General features: G+C 32.4%; 1 protein-coding gene across 4 annotated transcripts in view; it reads left to right on the top strand.

The window, feature by feature from the left end:
• The first annotated feature begins 793 nt into the window (after window positions 1-793).
• LOC148615469 (uncharacterized) overlaps window positions 794-17408 on the top strand; it is a 75608-nt gene continuing 58993 nt past the window's right edge. For 3 of the 4 annotated variants that reach the window (XM_088590369.1, XM_088590368.1, XM_088590367.1), the window contains exons 1-2: window positions 795-1298; window positions 14237-14380. In XM_088590369.1, the coding sequence (XP_088446495.1) occupies window positions 906-1298; window positions 14237-14380 (537 nt within the window). In that variant the 5' untranslated portion in view covers window positions 795-905. Of the gene's footprint in view, window positions 1299-14236; window positions 14381-17408 lie in introns of all 4 variants that reach the window. The other variant, XM_088590370.1, reaches the window with a different exon arrangement.

The raw sequence follows: 17408 nt of genomic DNA, 5'->3' as shown, positions 1-17408 counted from the left end.
GCATTTTAGTTTATTTTTACATTTAGTTACTATTTTCTTCAGTTTTGACGGTTTAGCCAGTTTTGAAATAAATCTAGTATTATTCATGGAAAGTACACATATGCATATACTTTATATTTTTCAGGATATGGTACATTCATATCATACTAGTAGTACAAATGTATGTAGTTTTGATGTATAGTTGGGCAACGTGGCCCTATAGACAGGTAATTAAGTGTTTTGTGTTTGTCTTGTACTTTTGTGTATTTTTGTATTGAGAGTTAAGCTATTTAGCTTTCTAGTTTCCATATTTGATATTTGGTATATTGAGAGTGCATATTAGAGTTACTCTTAAGTTTTCTTTGTGTGACATGTCTATTTGTCTTTGTGTATTGTCTTATGTGATATTTAAATATATTATTATGTAACTGCAGGGTTGAACCTTTAAACACCGAGTAAAGTATAACCATAGTGAAGCTGATATTTTGGTATTTACAACCTCTATTACAACACTACTTATATGGTTAGATTGGTATTGGTGTTGTCTTTTTGAAGCGTTATTTAGCCATTTTCACTGAGACACTTGCACATACAGAAGACTCCCGTTACAATATTCTCATGCAGAAATTAATTTATTATTAGCACAAACAATGAAAATACATGGTTATAGCTTGACAAAGAACAGTAAAAAAACAATACGGCTCTCATTAGCGCAAGATGTAAAAGTGAAAGTAGACCACCACGTGCTTATATTTACAAACAACAACGATTGGTCAGGTCATGTTGTTTTATCGCTGCGCGCGCAGTTGACATTATGTACTATACTCCCTCATTTGTCACACGGCAGTGCAATGTTAAGGTGGGAAAGTGTTGGTGAAGGTAAATTCTAATTATTCAATGGATCTGTTCGAATAATTTTTGTCACGATGTCGGATAACATAGTTGCTAACTGGCTTGGATCTCTTAACCTTGATTACTATACTCAAGCCTTCTTTGATAATGGATATGATGAACTGGAGATATGTAAACAAATAGGTGATGCTGATTTGGATGCAATAGGTGTCACAAAAAGTGCTCATCGCGAGAGAATTCTCCGAGCTGTTACAAAACTGAAAGAGGAGGGTGGAACGTCTGTTTATTTCACATTGGAAAGTTCTCAACAGAGTGTTCATGATGGAGATATAAATTATTTACCCACGGATACGATTAGCACGTGCTCTTCTACTATTTCTTACACCAATTCACAAATTCTGAAAATTATTAGAGGGCGGCTATTTACGGATAATATAGACTTGACATCTCTGCCTTATGTAAAACCTGTAAGTATTATTGTAATATCTAACAAATGTATCAAAAATGTATCCACCTTTAATTGACATATTTTGAACAGAGCAATTCATTTTTATTGACTACATACAGTATTTTCTTGATTAGTTTTGTCTGACATGTACACTTCACATATTCAAATACTTAAGATCAACTGCTGTTTTGGTCTCTTTGTTTTTAATTAGCAGTCCTGACAGTTTTTCAATGTAGTGGCAATTACAAAATATGTAGTATGGTGGTACGTTTTCACTGGAATTACAGTCTCTATACATGTACATGTTCAAGAATTCATTTTTTAAAACTTTTTGGTTGGGATGTTGTCTCTTTGATTTTCTTTTCTATTTTAGTGTATGTACATTTTGTACATGTAGCCAGTCCTAATCAGTTGTGCTTAGGAGTGAACACATTACATGTACATCATGATGCAAAGCTACATTGTAACACACCCCGTGCAGGTCCAGCGTTAAAAGAATAGGCCTGCAGCAGCGCTAAGCTTCTTGTAAAAGGCTACCAAATTGTGCTCAAACGTAATCGGGGGCTGGGTGCTCTGCCCACAGCAACTGGGATGTGTGCCTCAGGTGGTGGAATAGGGTACCCCTGGCGTGTTACATGCTGGGGCACAGGCTATAATACGGAAAACCTGACTGCAAATCATGGCGTTGCACCGTGTTGGGAAAGATGCCACATTCCTTGCACGTTAAAGAACCCTGCTGTGGTATTCGATAGGAGTAGGAACCTTTGAGCTCTGCCACAGGAGGCTAAATTGCCTGACCTTTTTCTAGTGGCAATCTAAATTTGTCGACCCAATTATCCTTGTGTCCCATCCCTTTTTTTCATTTCAAGTGAACAGAAAAAAAAAATCCAAAATTAAGTGACCCAATGGGCAAAGCCTGTTTGAATTTGCCTTGCTTATAATAAAGTCTGCTTGCTGTGGGCAAGCACAAGAATGTTTATTTCAACCCCTATCATGCACATACATATATTTTATTAGTTCATGTACATGTACATATGATCAATGTACAATATATATTGTACATATACACATTTGTCAGTAAATTAATAAATATGTACAAGTATACTTGTAAGTTGCAGAATGTATATGCATGAAATTAAATGATCAATCACCATACTGCCCTGAAAAATCAAATATAAAAAAATTATTTTTAGTCAAAATGTCAGAAAAAAATGCTTTAGAACTTCTTAACACAACTAACATAAGCCAATCGAGCACCTGTGATAATTTTTTCATTTGAAAACCATTTATTTCTTATTGATCATGTCTCTGTAAATGAATTGTACTCAATCATCAAAGTTAAAGAAATGAATTGCCCAATTAATGCAGTACTAAGGAGTTGAATTTTTAATTTTGTAAAGCATTAAAATGTCATTCACATGAATTTGGGGCGATTGTATTAATACAAATTTTGTTTCGAGCAGTAGGCAGGACATGTAGTATTTTATTAATCAGTTATTAGTACTTGCAATACATGTACATGTTCAAAAAATCTTATCACAGCTAATCTTTTACAATGTACATGTACATTTTGAGGTACAAGTTAATCCAATAGTCAATATTTTGTGGTGGCATTAATTATATATGCATGTACATTTTGTACATATGTGGCATAAATTCCATAATAATGTCTGTCTTTTCAGATGGTATAGTTTGTTTTCGGTGCATACTGTAATGTTCAAATGAAATCTGACTGAAAGTCTTAAATTGAGACCAAAATCCCTATCATGTACAAACATGTATTTTGTACAACTAGACAAATATGTACATGCAAATGCAATTGTTCAATAATCCATGCATTTCAACAACAGTATCATGAAATAAGATTACTTAAATATACATTTTTCCTCATGTATGTACATTTGTATAAATATATATACATGTACATGTATCATAAATCTTGACAACATGTACAATGTACATTGTACAAACAAATGCCAAACAGCTGACTGTTACATATAAGATTAGACATCTGCATTGTACAAGGAAACAAGTGGACAATGTAAACCTGCATGGCCAAAAGTTGTAAGTGTACACTGATACTTGTACACGTATATGTAAATTGGGACAACCATTTTTCCACCAAAATTAATAGGATGTTGTGACAAGACAATTGTTATTCAGAGGAGCTGTACATTATACATGTATATTCACTGTCCTGTACTTAAGATTTTTTCTCTATACTGTAATAAAGCCGAAAAAACAAGTAGTTAAAGCAATCTTTAGCTTCTTCCTATTTTTTATTGGCCACTTATCTTTCTGCCGTCTTGTCACAATGGAAGTCCAACTTGACCAAGTCAGTCTCAGTGACTGGATTTGAAGTGGAATGTTGAAGATTGTGATATAGACACTGACACAAACATACAAAAGGATCAGGTTTAAAGGAATAAAAACCATTACATTGTAGCTTTAAAACAAATTACACATGTATATCATATACAAATATACATACATTTGTACAGTAAAACACAAACAGTGCAGTACATACATATACATGTACATGTAATGTACAAATGTAAATGTACATGAATTAACCATAAAATAAATACATGTACTTGTGTAGTTGAATGCACCATTAAGTAAATACATGTAGTTAGAGAGCTTAACTTTGAATTGATTTTCGAAAAAAAGATTTACCCAGAAAGGTTGTCGATATGATTTAATTTTTTTTTTATGATTTCATAGATTGAATGTACATGTATTTAAATTCTTAAATTCAAAAACAAAATTGTTTTCATGGAGAGAGGAGAAAAACTAACAACATTCAACACAAATTTGCAATATGCAGTGTACATTTTTGTACATGTACATCTATCAGTGTTTTAAATTTTCTTTTTTAACAGTGCCCATTTCTGTTACATTTGAGAGAAAATAAACCAAAAAAGCTGAAGGTAAACTAGTGTAACAAAATCACTGTCAAGATACATTTACATTTATACATGTACATGTTTTGTGAATTTGTGTTTATTTTGTATTCAAATTCAATTATTTAAATGTTTATATCTTCTCTTTTCTAATACCTCTTATTTCAAGGGACCAATAAGCATGACAATTTGTAGGAAGGCTAAGTACATGTACATGTATACAGTACTATGAAACATAAGAGCAGAATATACATTATTGTACATGTACTTTTTTAAGTTCATGTTCAATATTGAGTCCCCATTATCAATAGAAAAAAAATAAACCACTATGAATGAGGGAGCTTATATTGTGAACTTGTATGCATACATGTATATGTAGTTTGAATTTATCACTCCATGTCATACGTGTACATGTAAACTATACATGTACATGTGCATTGTATGAGAACTTAAAAGTCTTTGGAGACTCTGGTAGCACATACAGGTACATTTTGTTCGTACATGTACCAGGAATGATTTTTCGTATTATTAGCTATAATTGGTGTTTAAGTATCCACTTAATTTCAGCCTACTACACTTGTGATCAGCCACAATTATTGTCCACTTCTGACCAGGTGACCTCAAGTGCCCTCTTGTAACTTTAGACCTTACATGTAATTGTCTGATCAGAGATTATCTCTGAGTTCTAATCATAACTAATCATACATGCAAGTGTACAGTTCTAATAATTTATCATCAATATGACCTAATTATATGATGTTCTCTAAAGATTGCTGATATAAGGAATATTTACACTATTTTTAGATACTTCTAAGAGATGGCCATACCCCTGTAATATCAACACTTGTCTAATTATATATCATGGGTTGTCATGACCCACCAGCAATGTTATGTCATAACATGTAAGTGTCAATAATGGCAGTCTTGTGGTTGCACAGTGTCATAAATCTATATGATATAGTTTCAGTAAAATTATATCATTTCAACAATATAAATAACACATATACTAATTAATCTTTATAGCACCCATTGTATAGACTTACACATGTACTCCAGGTGTCTTAGTGGTACTGACTTTATCACACCTTACACATGTACTCCAGGTGTCTCAGTGGTACTGACTTTATCACACCATGATAAAAAACTCAGTTTTGTTGTTGTTTATTTTGTCTTGTGAACAAAATACATTTCATTATTCTCTTTATTGGTCCACATCTAGGATAAAGTTATATTCAATTTAAACTACCATCATAGCTGGTATAGGAAATTAAATTGCTTCACTGTGACTCAACTGTTCAAAAGTGAAAATTAGAAAAAAAATTGCTTCAAGTATATAAATGTACATGGACTTTTCTGTTCTTTTATTGGTACCAACATGAGTGTACATGTACATGTATCTGAAATGTTTCTTTATAATAATCAAGAATTAGTGAACAATGTGTACCTCCAATGTGAAAATTTGAGAAATTTATTGTTGATGGTACAAATGTACATTTTTTGTAGCTGGACATGGCTTTCTTTGTCAACAACATTGGGAACCAATTAGATATATATGTACATGTACATGTGCATGATTTAACTTGGAAATATTATGTACATGTAGTTAATTTTTAGTACATGCACATTTTGTAAGTGACTATTTAAGGAATTATGTAGCATAAGTGATACATGTACATGTAATTCTTTGTTGAATTGTATTGTCAATTTGTATTTTTATATGTTTTTGCAGGTAGGAGATAGATCACTTCCTAAACTGATAAATACATTGTACTTCAAAGTATGACACATGCAATTCAGGTCTTTTGTTTATCTTTTTAAATTTTAAGTGAATTTTCTTTGTTAAATCAGACAAAAATTTAAGCAATTTTAAGACAGTCTTTATAGAGGTGTCTCATGAACTGGTTAATTGAATTACTGTCAATAGAATTAAATCAACCAAAAACTCTTAATATCCTCTATCAGGTCCTTTAAATGAGAAAAGTCATGTCAACAATATATATCTTATAATCCACGAGTTTAAATTGTAAGGAAGGGGTAGATAATCTAATGATTTGGTAGTCATGGAAATAGGATGAGTTCTGGTAAGGTGTTGGGTCACAAGTCAGGTTTACTGACATATTTTATGTTTAATTCATCATATAAACCTAATCATAATCAACACCATGGTCCCATTAATATTTTTAAAAACATCCAATTTATCAGTTACATGTAGGTCTGTAAAACATTTATCTAATTATTACATGTGAAATGTACATGTACATATCATATTTCATAATGTAGTCTTATAAACATATAATACATTGCACCTTAGAGCGTAAATAAAGAATGTCTAAACAAAAACATGTAAAAAAAAATTCTAACATACTTAAGTACAATGTATTACTGTAGGTGACTGCCTTTATCTTTTAGTGGATTGATTTTAGATTATGTTCTCATGACATGTCATATTCTTACCATACATTCCTTGTTTATAGTCAGGAGCTACAAGTACATATACAAAAATGTACCATCTGTTAATGACTTAACTTCAAGTCATAACCTCAAGTTAATACATGTACATTCATGTAAATGTAGACTTAACCTTAAGTCACACATGTAGTCTTTAACCACCAGTTAATACATGTATTTAAACTAAACTATAAATCATAGTCTTAACCATTAATTAATACTAACTTACATGTATTTATCTTGATTTAACTTCAAGTAGATACTAACTTCTCCTCAATTCATAGTCTTTAATCTCAATACCAACTTACTCTAAGTGATAGTCTTGTTTTATACCAAACCTCAAGTCATTGTTTTTAGTCTTTAGTTACTACCAAATTATCCTACAAATGTAACTGGTAATGATTTAACCCCCAAATCATTGACTTGTTAGAATCTCAAGTCATAATATATTTAATGCCAAAACTCAAGTTATAGCTTTGTTTTCTCCTTTACCTACGTATAATGTAGTATGATAACTTCCATGTATATGCAACTTGATGTTGCAGTGTTTTCCATTTTTACAGAGGTAAGGTGGGTGTTTTTAGAATGGCCTGCCCAGCAGGGTTTTTATTGTGCCATGAAAAAAGTGAAAACAAGTATGAATACACATTGTATGTTACATATATCAATAAACATGTGCAATGTACAAAAACTGAAAAATATGCATTTATTGTCACATCTTTTTAGTCATAAGTTTTTTTTATCAGTTTGTCCTTTTTTTTACTCTCTTTCCAGCACTATTAGCATCATCATTGATTTTAGTACAACAAGTTTCAGTTCTCTATTTCTGTCTTTACAATTTTTCATTCTATCTCTTTTCTAACCCTAACCCTTTCTAAAGTTTCCTCAGATTCTTAATGCACTATTGAAGTAAAATTCTTTTTCTTTTGGACCATGTATAGAAGACCATGTGAGCTATTGCCATGTGAACTATTGCCATCACTTGGCATCCATCCTTGTCCATCGTCGTTAACAATTTTTCAAAACTCTTCTCCTCTGATACTACTTGACCAATTGGAACCACACTTGGTATGAATGTTCCTTGGGGTATCCTGCATAGAACTGATATGGGGATGTTTGATCTGTCGAAAAACATTGGCAGCTATTACTAGGCTGAACATAGGTATCAGATAGTAGTTTTTCGCATATATCTCCAAAATCCTTAGGTTTAGCTTAATTCTGACATGGAAAAATGTGTTTAGCATGATGAGATCTATCTGCGGTCAAATTTTCATTTTAATCTGTTAAGCCATTTTGGAGTTTTTTTGCTATTTTTAATGTTATTTCTTTCAAAAATCTTCTCCTCTGACACTACTTGATCAATTGAAACAAAACTTTGTAGGAATGTTTGTAGGGGTATTCTGCATAGAACTGATATGGGGATGTTTGATTCGTCGAAAAACATGGCCGCCATTACTATAAATAGAAAATAGGAGTCTGACAGTATTTTTTCGCATATATCTCCAAAACCATTAGTTGTAGCCAAATTCTTTCTATTGCTGAAATAATCCATGTTATTGAGACTACAAAAGTCTTAAGGCATAAAAGTTGTCTGATGACTTCTTGTAAGAGTATTGCCCTTGAAAGGGGAAAAATGAGTTTTTTTTTACAGTTACGGGTATCAGTTGGTGTCAGTCAATATCTTGAAAACTATGATAGATAGAAATTTCAATTGCTGAAATGATCCTTATGATAAGTCCTACCAAAGTCTTCTTGAGTCAAAATTGTTAAATTGTTAAAGGCTGTTCAGGTGAGCGATTCAGGACCTTGGAGCCTCTTGTTTAACATTCCTCATTATCATCAGCCTTCTTCTGTTGGGCTGGTTTAGAATTTTCTTTATTATCATCATCTTCGGCCTTATGTTTCCCTCGTTAAATGAAAACATAGAACTTTGTCAATGAAAATCAACTCAGCAAGGCACAATTCAATAGCGAAATATGACATGCAGAACGGAAAATATCTTGAAATTTTTGAAAATTTACCGACCTATGTTGGAAGAAAAGGTGGTCAGCAAACCCAGCTTAAGATGGTGAATGGAAAACACTGTGTTGATAATGCTGTTCTTCAAATGAGGGCACCGTACATAAGGCAAAATATGTTGTTTTATATCAATAATGTATGTGTTTTGTTACGTCTGTCTTTGTAGAATTTCTGATTTGATTATTTGTATTCCATTTAGTTTTTCAATGATTCTGACTTTTGGTTTCAAAATGAAACACAATGTACTGTTGTTGTATGTTCTTTTCAGCATATTATAGGGTAATTGTAACCACCACTTCATTGCCTTTACTTACTTAATTTTTTAAATGATAAGAATATTGTAGCAATTCATTGGTTCACACCTTCTTCAAGATACATGATTATAGAACTCAATAACTTTTTGTCCTTTTACCTGTTATTTTATTTTGACTAGTTTTAATGAAATTTGGGAGGAAAGTGAATGGTTTACTACATCAAAGACCTAGATAATGTGATAAATCTAATTTACTTGGAGTTAATTATGAATAAATAATAAATGATGCCTTCTTTGTCTGAAGATTTCTTATAGACTAATTAATTTTTCCTGCATAGATTACAGAATACTAACTGAGGCAAGAATTAATTATATTATTATAGATCTCAGATCTGATTTATACAAAATTTTGATTTACTGTGGGAAGGGAAAGTTAGAGGTTGGAAAATTGATTTTCATGCTTATTCTCAAGTAAAAAAGTATTCAAATTTCACAAATTTTCAAGAAATGTACATTGTACATATATGCTTATAACATTTACATAAAGTAATGTGTATTTGTGGTCTGTGACATTACTAATGAAGACTATGATGTTGCTGATGCAGATTCTTTTTGTAGTTTATTTCCTCTATCAAAAGCTGTAGTTAATATGATAACATTCTAAATGCTGAACTTTCCATGTCGAGATACTGATTAACCGGCAGTAAGGCTATCTTTAGATGTCAGAGTTGAATTTGTTATATAAGAATTATAATCAGAGAAGATGAAAAGTGTAGCAAAATATCATCCATATGCTTTTATAAGATAAGAATAGGTTATTATTTTAAATTACTGTCATGTACATGTATATTTACTGATAGTAACCAGCTACATTGTATTTTGTCTTCTCTATTTGCCAGTAATATAACCCACTTTACTAACAGTTACCCTCCAATAAACAGTGAAACAGGGTACACTGTCAGTATAACCCACTTTACCAACAGTTATCCTCCATTAAATTGCAAACCAGGGAACACCGTCAGTATAACCTACTTCATTAACAGTTATCCTCCATTATGTTGTGAACCAGGGTACACAGTATAATCCACTTCACCAACAGTTATTCTCCATTATATGGTGAACCAGGGTACGCCGTCAGTATAACCTACTTCATTAACAGTTATCCTCCATTATATTGTGAACCAGGATACACCGTCAGTATAACCCACTACACCAACAGTTATCCTCCATTAAATTGTGAACCAGGGTAGACATTCGGTATAACCCACCTCACCAACAGTTATCCTCCATTACATGGTGTACCAGGGTAGACATTCGGTATAACCCACCTCACCAACAGTTATCCTCAATTATATTGTGAACCAGGGCAGAGTTAGAAATAGTAGCCTGCCCACCAGCCTGAGACTGGCTATTATTTGGCAGGGCTGGCTAATTTTATCATAAATTTATATAGCCATCTAGTAAATGTATTGAAAAATTGTATTCAGGACTGGCTAGAATTTGAGTTAGTTTCCTACCCTGAACCAGGATACACCGTCAGTATAACCCACTTCACCAACAGTTATCCTCAATTATATTGTGAACCAGGGTACACCGTCGGTATAACCCACTTCACCAACAGTAATCCTCCATTATATGGTGAACCAGGGTACACAGTCAGTGTAACCCACTTCACCAACAGTTATCATCCATTGCGAACCAGGGTACACCATCTGTATAACCCACGTCACCAACAATTATCCTCCAATATATTGTGAACCAGGGTAGTCAGTCAGTATAACGCTGTACCAACAGTTATCCTCCATCATATGGTGAACCAGGATAAACACTTCAACAACAAATATCCTTAGCTATATGATGAACCAGACTATATAGTCAGTATGATATTATATTAATAAGTAATAATGAGACATTAATATAATCTGTACTTATTTTTGTCATTTGAGGTATAAAAAGTGTAACAATTAAAATACAACACCATAAAACTGTCTAGTGAGGTATAGATAAAGGCTGTAACATGTGTTTTGACTTTTATGCAGCTGGGATAACAATCAAACCAAGCATTAATCTGCCAACAGTAGGTAAAGTGATATGTCACTGCTTTTTGATTAGACTGACAATTTGTGCACTTGTTTGTAGTATCAAGTTACCTCCTTTACTTGTTATCTGATCTTGTGGAGGTCAGTAAGGTCAAGCTAATGAATTTTGAACAATTTGGTTGATTGAATTTAATAGGTTTTAATTGTTTTGAAGTGGAGATAAAGCACAATGATCACTGAGTCATATCTTTAAAAGAAAACTCAAAGCAATATAATGAGTTGAGATATTTTATTGTTAAAATGGGAGCTAAAAGGATAAGACACACGTTTTTCAACTTAGAAAAGATCTTTCCATAACACCCATATATTACACAAACATAATAAATATATTATTTAATTGTTTTACATCATTTACACATACAATGTACATAGTATGAAGTGGTGAATAACAACACTTAAAATGAATCAGTAAGGACTATTGCAGTCCAAACTCCTTGGGTCCAAACAATGTACCTATAAAAACCAAAAGCAATGGAATGATGACTGAGTAGTCCAGAGTGTTCCTCCCTGGATCCATACCTATAAAAGCCCAAAGCAATTGAATGAGGACTGTTGTAGTCCAGAGTGTTCCTCCCTGGATCCATACCTATAAAAGCCCAAAGCAATGGAATGAAGACTGTTGTAGTCCAGAGTATTTCTCCCTGGGTTCATACCTATAAAAGCCCAAAGCAATTGAATGAGGACTGTTGTAGTCCAGAGTATTTCTCCCTGGGTTCATACCTGTAAAAACCCAAAGCAATGGAATGAGGACTGTTGTAGTCCAGAGTATTTCTCCCTGGGTTCATACCTATAAAAGCCCAAAAAAATTGAATGAGGGCTGTTGTAGTCCAGAGTGTTCCTCCCTGGATCCATACCTATAAAAGCCCAAAGCAATGGAATGAAGACTGTTGTAGTCCAGAGTATTTCTCCCTGGGTTCATACCTATAAAAACCAAAAGCAATGGAATGATGACTGAGTAGTCCAGAGTGTTCCTCCCTGGATCCATACCTATAAAAGCCCAAAGCAATGGAATGAAGACTGTTGTAGTCCAGAGTATTTCTCCCTGGGTTCATACCTATAAAAGCCCAAAGCAATGGAATGAAGACTGTTGTAGTCCAGAGTATTTCTCCCTGGGTTCATACCTGTAAAAACCCAAAGCAATGGAATGAGGACTATTGTTGTCCAGAGTATTCCTCACTGGGTCCAAACTTTTGAAAACCCATGGCAATGGAATGAGTTAGGGCTATTGTAGTCCAGAATGTTCCCCTTTTGGTCCATTGCCTTCTCTTTTAAGTCAATGGTGATTAGTTTATCTTTTTAATAATCAGGGAACCAAGATAAAATAAGATTTACGGTACATTAATACTGTTAAAGTTAAATTATTGACCAGTTCTTTTATGTAAAGACTTATGACATAGTACACAGTAATTATGAGAGGCAGATTTATTTTAGGATTAAAAATATTACATTTGGTAGAAAAATTGAATAGCACTTTTAGCTATTTGGACAATATTGTGGCTCTAAAAAACGGTGACTTCAATATTTATACTAAAGATATTTCCTGTAGAACTATCTTTCAATGTAGCAAATATGGATAATAAAGAATGTCCATGTTCACCATCATATGCTGTTTGCATATCACAATTGGTTCGATTTGCTCGTACTTGTAAAAATGTGTTGGATTTTAATGAAAGGAATATTTATATATGTTGATATTATATGTTATTATATATGTTCAATAAAAACTGTTGTATGTAAAAAAAAATTGTATTGTAATCATGCCCTTTATGGGCCCTTTATTGGTGAATAAGCAGTTCTTCTTCTTCTTCTATAAGTTAGAAATTATTACATCAAGGTTTTTGACATCACAAGCTTGTAAAAACATTCACAAAATATTTCAACTGATACAAGGAACTTGCTCTCAAATACAGATGTTTTTGTTAAGGATTAATATATGCAGGTATCTCTCTTTGTTTCATGGTAATTTTCTTACGATGTACCGTGATTCTCAACCCTACATGGGAAGAATTGGGATTGATTTTACAATGGGTGGCCTTTGGCTGACATTTTCATCCCGGTGGGGTTGTTGTCTCTTTGATATCTACACCATACCTATTCTCATTGTATTTAAAGAATCAAGGTCAATATTCACTACACTGTCTTAGCAATAGAAATGAAATACATGTGCAGTCATGAGTCTCTATTGGTTTGAAGTTTCTGAAAAATTTGATTAACAGAATGATGTAACATGTTGATGACAGATTTTGAGAAAATTTCTTAGCATTTAAGATGACATCAGCAAATCTATTGTTATGATTTTTTATTACATGAATTTTATGGATTTATTTCTGGTGATTAAGTATAGTATTTGGACAATAGGGTGTTTTCTGTAGCTTGTCATCGTCTAGCAAAAGCTTGAGATGTTTATCTTTTTATGAATGTGAAATTGATCACTGTAGTAATGTGTGTGGGTACAAAATCTGTTCAGTCTGTATGTGGTGTCAAGTCAGGTAGAGTTTATTACAATGTAAAACTTCAGGAAATCTGGTGCTCTGTTTACAGTTATGTACCAAAATACAAATTTTATGAAATGCAAGTGAAGTTGTGTGGTACAGGAATTAAGATGCATGAACTGATCATATACATGTACATGAATAAGAATTTTTTTATTATTGTTTCATAATAATTAGATGAGATACTGTACATTTGAACCATGAATATTGTACCTGTGTGTTACACCCAGTCCTGAACACTAACCCACTGTAATCATTATTTTCCCTTTAGTTTGTAGCAAACATACACACTCAGGAAAACATTTTATTGATGATAGCAGAAGTTATTTTTGACAAAAATTTTGTTGTTTTCTGCAGCCTTTGTTTATGAAATGCACATGGCAGTCAGTGTGGGATGTGTACAATACTAACACAATGATCTTTGTGATAGCTGGGTGTTTAATTCTGATACTATCAATGTGGTACTCAGGTCCTCGGTTTTTCCTAAATCAGGAGTTTAAATCAGTACTCTGTGTTTGTCACTTACATGTACATGTATTCAACTCACAAAAAAAGTACTAAATTGAAACTGGCATAGGATTTCCCACCCCTATGTACATTTTACATGTACTTATATGTACTTAATCTGTGTTCTTGTACACCAATCATACAGTTGTTCTTTATATTAATATATATTTAAACACATACAAAAATTGTGAAACATTGAATTATTTATTGTAGTACATGTTATACGATGTTTACAGGATGGGTCTATGTGTGTTAGTAGTATAGCGGCCCTTGCAGTCCGTTATTCTGAGGAGCTGAAAACATCAACAGACAGTGTAACCATGGCTATAGAGGAACTACAACAATGTGTTCTTAATGGAAATTCTGAACTCTTCTACTCAGTAAGAATTTACTTTACATGGAGAAATATCATTATTTTTATTTTTAGATTTGATCAGGAATAACTGAATACATGAATGATGAAGCACTTCTCGTTTTGTAAATCCTGATATTGTCTTACAGATTGTACATGTATCTGTAACATATGTAGTGTAACAATGATCATTAAAAGCCCTTTTTTAATGTACTTGTTGCATATCTGAATAGAAAACAAAGAAAAAACTTATTTATTTGGCAGCATTTTACTAAAAGTTTGATCAGAGGAAGTCTGTCTTTTATTTCTGCTATCATTGAAATAAGAAACCCTTTAGTGTTAGCTAATCAGAGATAAAAACAAATATTATTCAAGCTCAAGAGGGCACATCTTATACTCATTATAATTCCACTTTTTCTGTAATATACATGCTTTGTTCTATGCTTTGTTATGCTCCCTGCTCCATCCATCACTGTCAATTTCTACACCTGCCTGTCAGCTTAAGTTTCTAATCTTTTAATTTCAAAAACAGGAATTATTCTTTGTACATATTCTGTTAAAGAATTATGCAATTAAATGGAAAACCCTAACATGATAAAAACCAAGTTTCAAGGTTGGATTATTGACTAACTTGACTGTCTGATCTAAATATTTTAGTGTTAGAAAAAATCCATTTGCTAATTGGTAGAAAGGAAATCCTGTGAACGGAGAACTATAATAATATTTTGATCTCTCTTTGGAAACTTGGCAAGTAGAAAAATGTTCCACATTTGGTGCCTGTGTTAGACAATACATGTATCTCAATATTATGCTAATTTCTCATTTCCTGGTCAGTAGCTAATTATCATCTGTCTGAGTATAAAGATTTTAACCTGTCATAAATTGTCATACATGTATGTTGTAATCATAATGATTATCTTTCATTATTCTGATCAATGCATTTCCTAAACAAAATTGTCCACTAAAGTGTTGAGTGTCAATTGGTATTATTATATCAGGTTAGAATGGACTGTGATGATGTTTTATTTCAATTACAATGTATCTTTTTATCATCAATGCCATTCAATCAAAAGCAAACACAAGCACATTTACTTTCTAGTACACCTTGTTTTAATTACAGATATAACTTCATTATCTGTAAAATAATCAGAAAGCTATATAAGGAAGCAGTCTTTTACATGTATACTTAACAAACCTTCAAATCAATTTGTTTGGTAAATAGGACTAACCTTACTAAATCTCCCATTACATATATAAAGGCTATTGATATTGAAATACATGTACTTTGTTTTTTTACCTCAGTGCATTTTACTGTGTGATACTTTTATCCTCATATATATTGTTTATCAAGAAGAATTGTAGCTAAATGAAATAATCGTTATGAAATTTCAGTACAGGATAATATACATTGTACTTTCACTGAATTGGTTAGTGGATTATTGGAATTTCCTTGTCCATCTGTTGTTCCGTTTGTCTGAATTTCTCACAATAGATGGATTGATTTCATATTTGGTCTGTGTTTTAACAATAGATGGGGTATACATATATGTACGATTTTAGTCATTGTCCAATTTCAACTTTTTGTTTTGTGGAACTTTTCTCATGTTCCACTATATGGAAGGAATGGAGGTACATGTATACCTACATTATGAAGCACAACAAGGATTGCAACACCTTGTTAGATATGGCCCTTTTTATGATTAAAGAAAAAACTTTGATTTATTATATAATTCTATGATAATGATTTATTTACTTATGGAAGTAATTATTGATACAGAGTCTTGGAACAAGTCTTGATTTTAATTTAAGGTTCATCCCCATGTAGTTACATATACATTGTATTTGGGAAGTGTTATAGGGTTATAGCCTTCATCATTACAGTTTATACTATCAGTCAAGATAATAAATCACTTTTAAAGACTGCCTTAATATTTCATTGAACTTTCCATTTGTGTCCACCAGCAAGTAACTTTCTTACATAGAATTAATTTATAAATGGATCTGTGTTATGGATATTGAATTTAGATAAGGGAATCAGTGACAGTTTGACAGACTTGCTGTTTGATTATGTCACATGTCAAATAGGGTCGATTTCTAAAGTTTACTTTCATTTCAATTTAATGATAGAATAGTGGCTAAATTACATTACTAAATTGAATGAAGCATTATAGTTCAACAAGCCTGAGATTGTCAAAAGATAAGTGAACAATAGGTTGAGTAATGCTTGTTATCTGGAACCCCTCACTGGTGTATTTATATCCAAGGGGGTAGGTATTTTGTTATCTGGAACCCTACACTGATGTGTTAGTATCAAAGTCCCATAGGGGTAGGTCTTCTGTTTTCTGGAACCCTTCACTGGTGTGTCTGTATCCAAGGGGGTATGTCTTTTGTTATTTGGAACCCCTCACTAGTGTGTTTATATCCAAGGGGGTATGTCTTTTGCTATCTGGAACCCCTCACTGGTGTGTTTATATCTAAGGGGGTAGGTCTTAAACATATAAAGTGTCCATGTTTATTCTGCAAGAATTCCCGGTTTAAAATAACCATGAATTTGAATAAAAAATCAATTTCAAAAGATCTTCGTCTTTCATTTGTTTTTTTTTTTTAAATTATTTAAAATCACAATGAAATATATCCAAACTAAAAAATAAATATAAAATGACAAATATGAGTCATATATTGTAGAAATGTTTGGAATTATTGTGAATGGAATTGATTTTGATGCTTGTAGGTTTCTGGTCTATGATTATAGTATTTTATATTGGATAAGGCAGGAACATTAATCATGTCATTCTATTGATAAAATTAATTTTCAACCGACCACCCAGAAAATAGGGGGAGTTTGAAAAGAATTAACACGCAATTTGCTGAAAAAAAAAAAAAAAAACAATACCAGGTAGATTAATTTTAAATGGTGTAGCATTTCAAAGGTTGCTCTCGATAAATACAATTTATTGACCAAAATAAACAGTATACATTGTAGGGTTTCTTTGACTCGGGTTTGATTGGTTAGAAAACATTGGGTGATAAGTTGATTTGGGTTTATCGGGTGAGAA

The sequence above is a fragment of the Perna viridis genome, chromosome 6 (genome assembly GCF_037379345.1).
Source record: "Perna viridis isolate PV_CMFRI_1.1 ecotype Kerala chromosome 6, ASM3737934v1, whole genome shotgun sequence".
NCBI lineage: Eukaryota > Metazoa > Mollusca > Bivalvia > Mytilida > Mytilidae > Perna > Perna viridis.
Note: the sequence above shows the minus strand (reverse complement) of the source record. Positions and strands in the feature narration are given on the sequence as shown.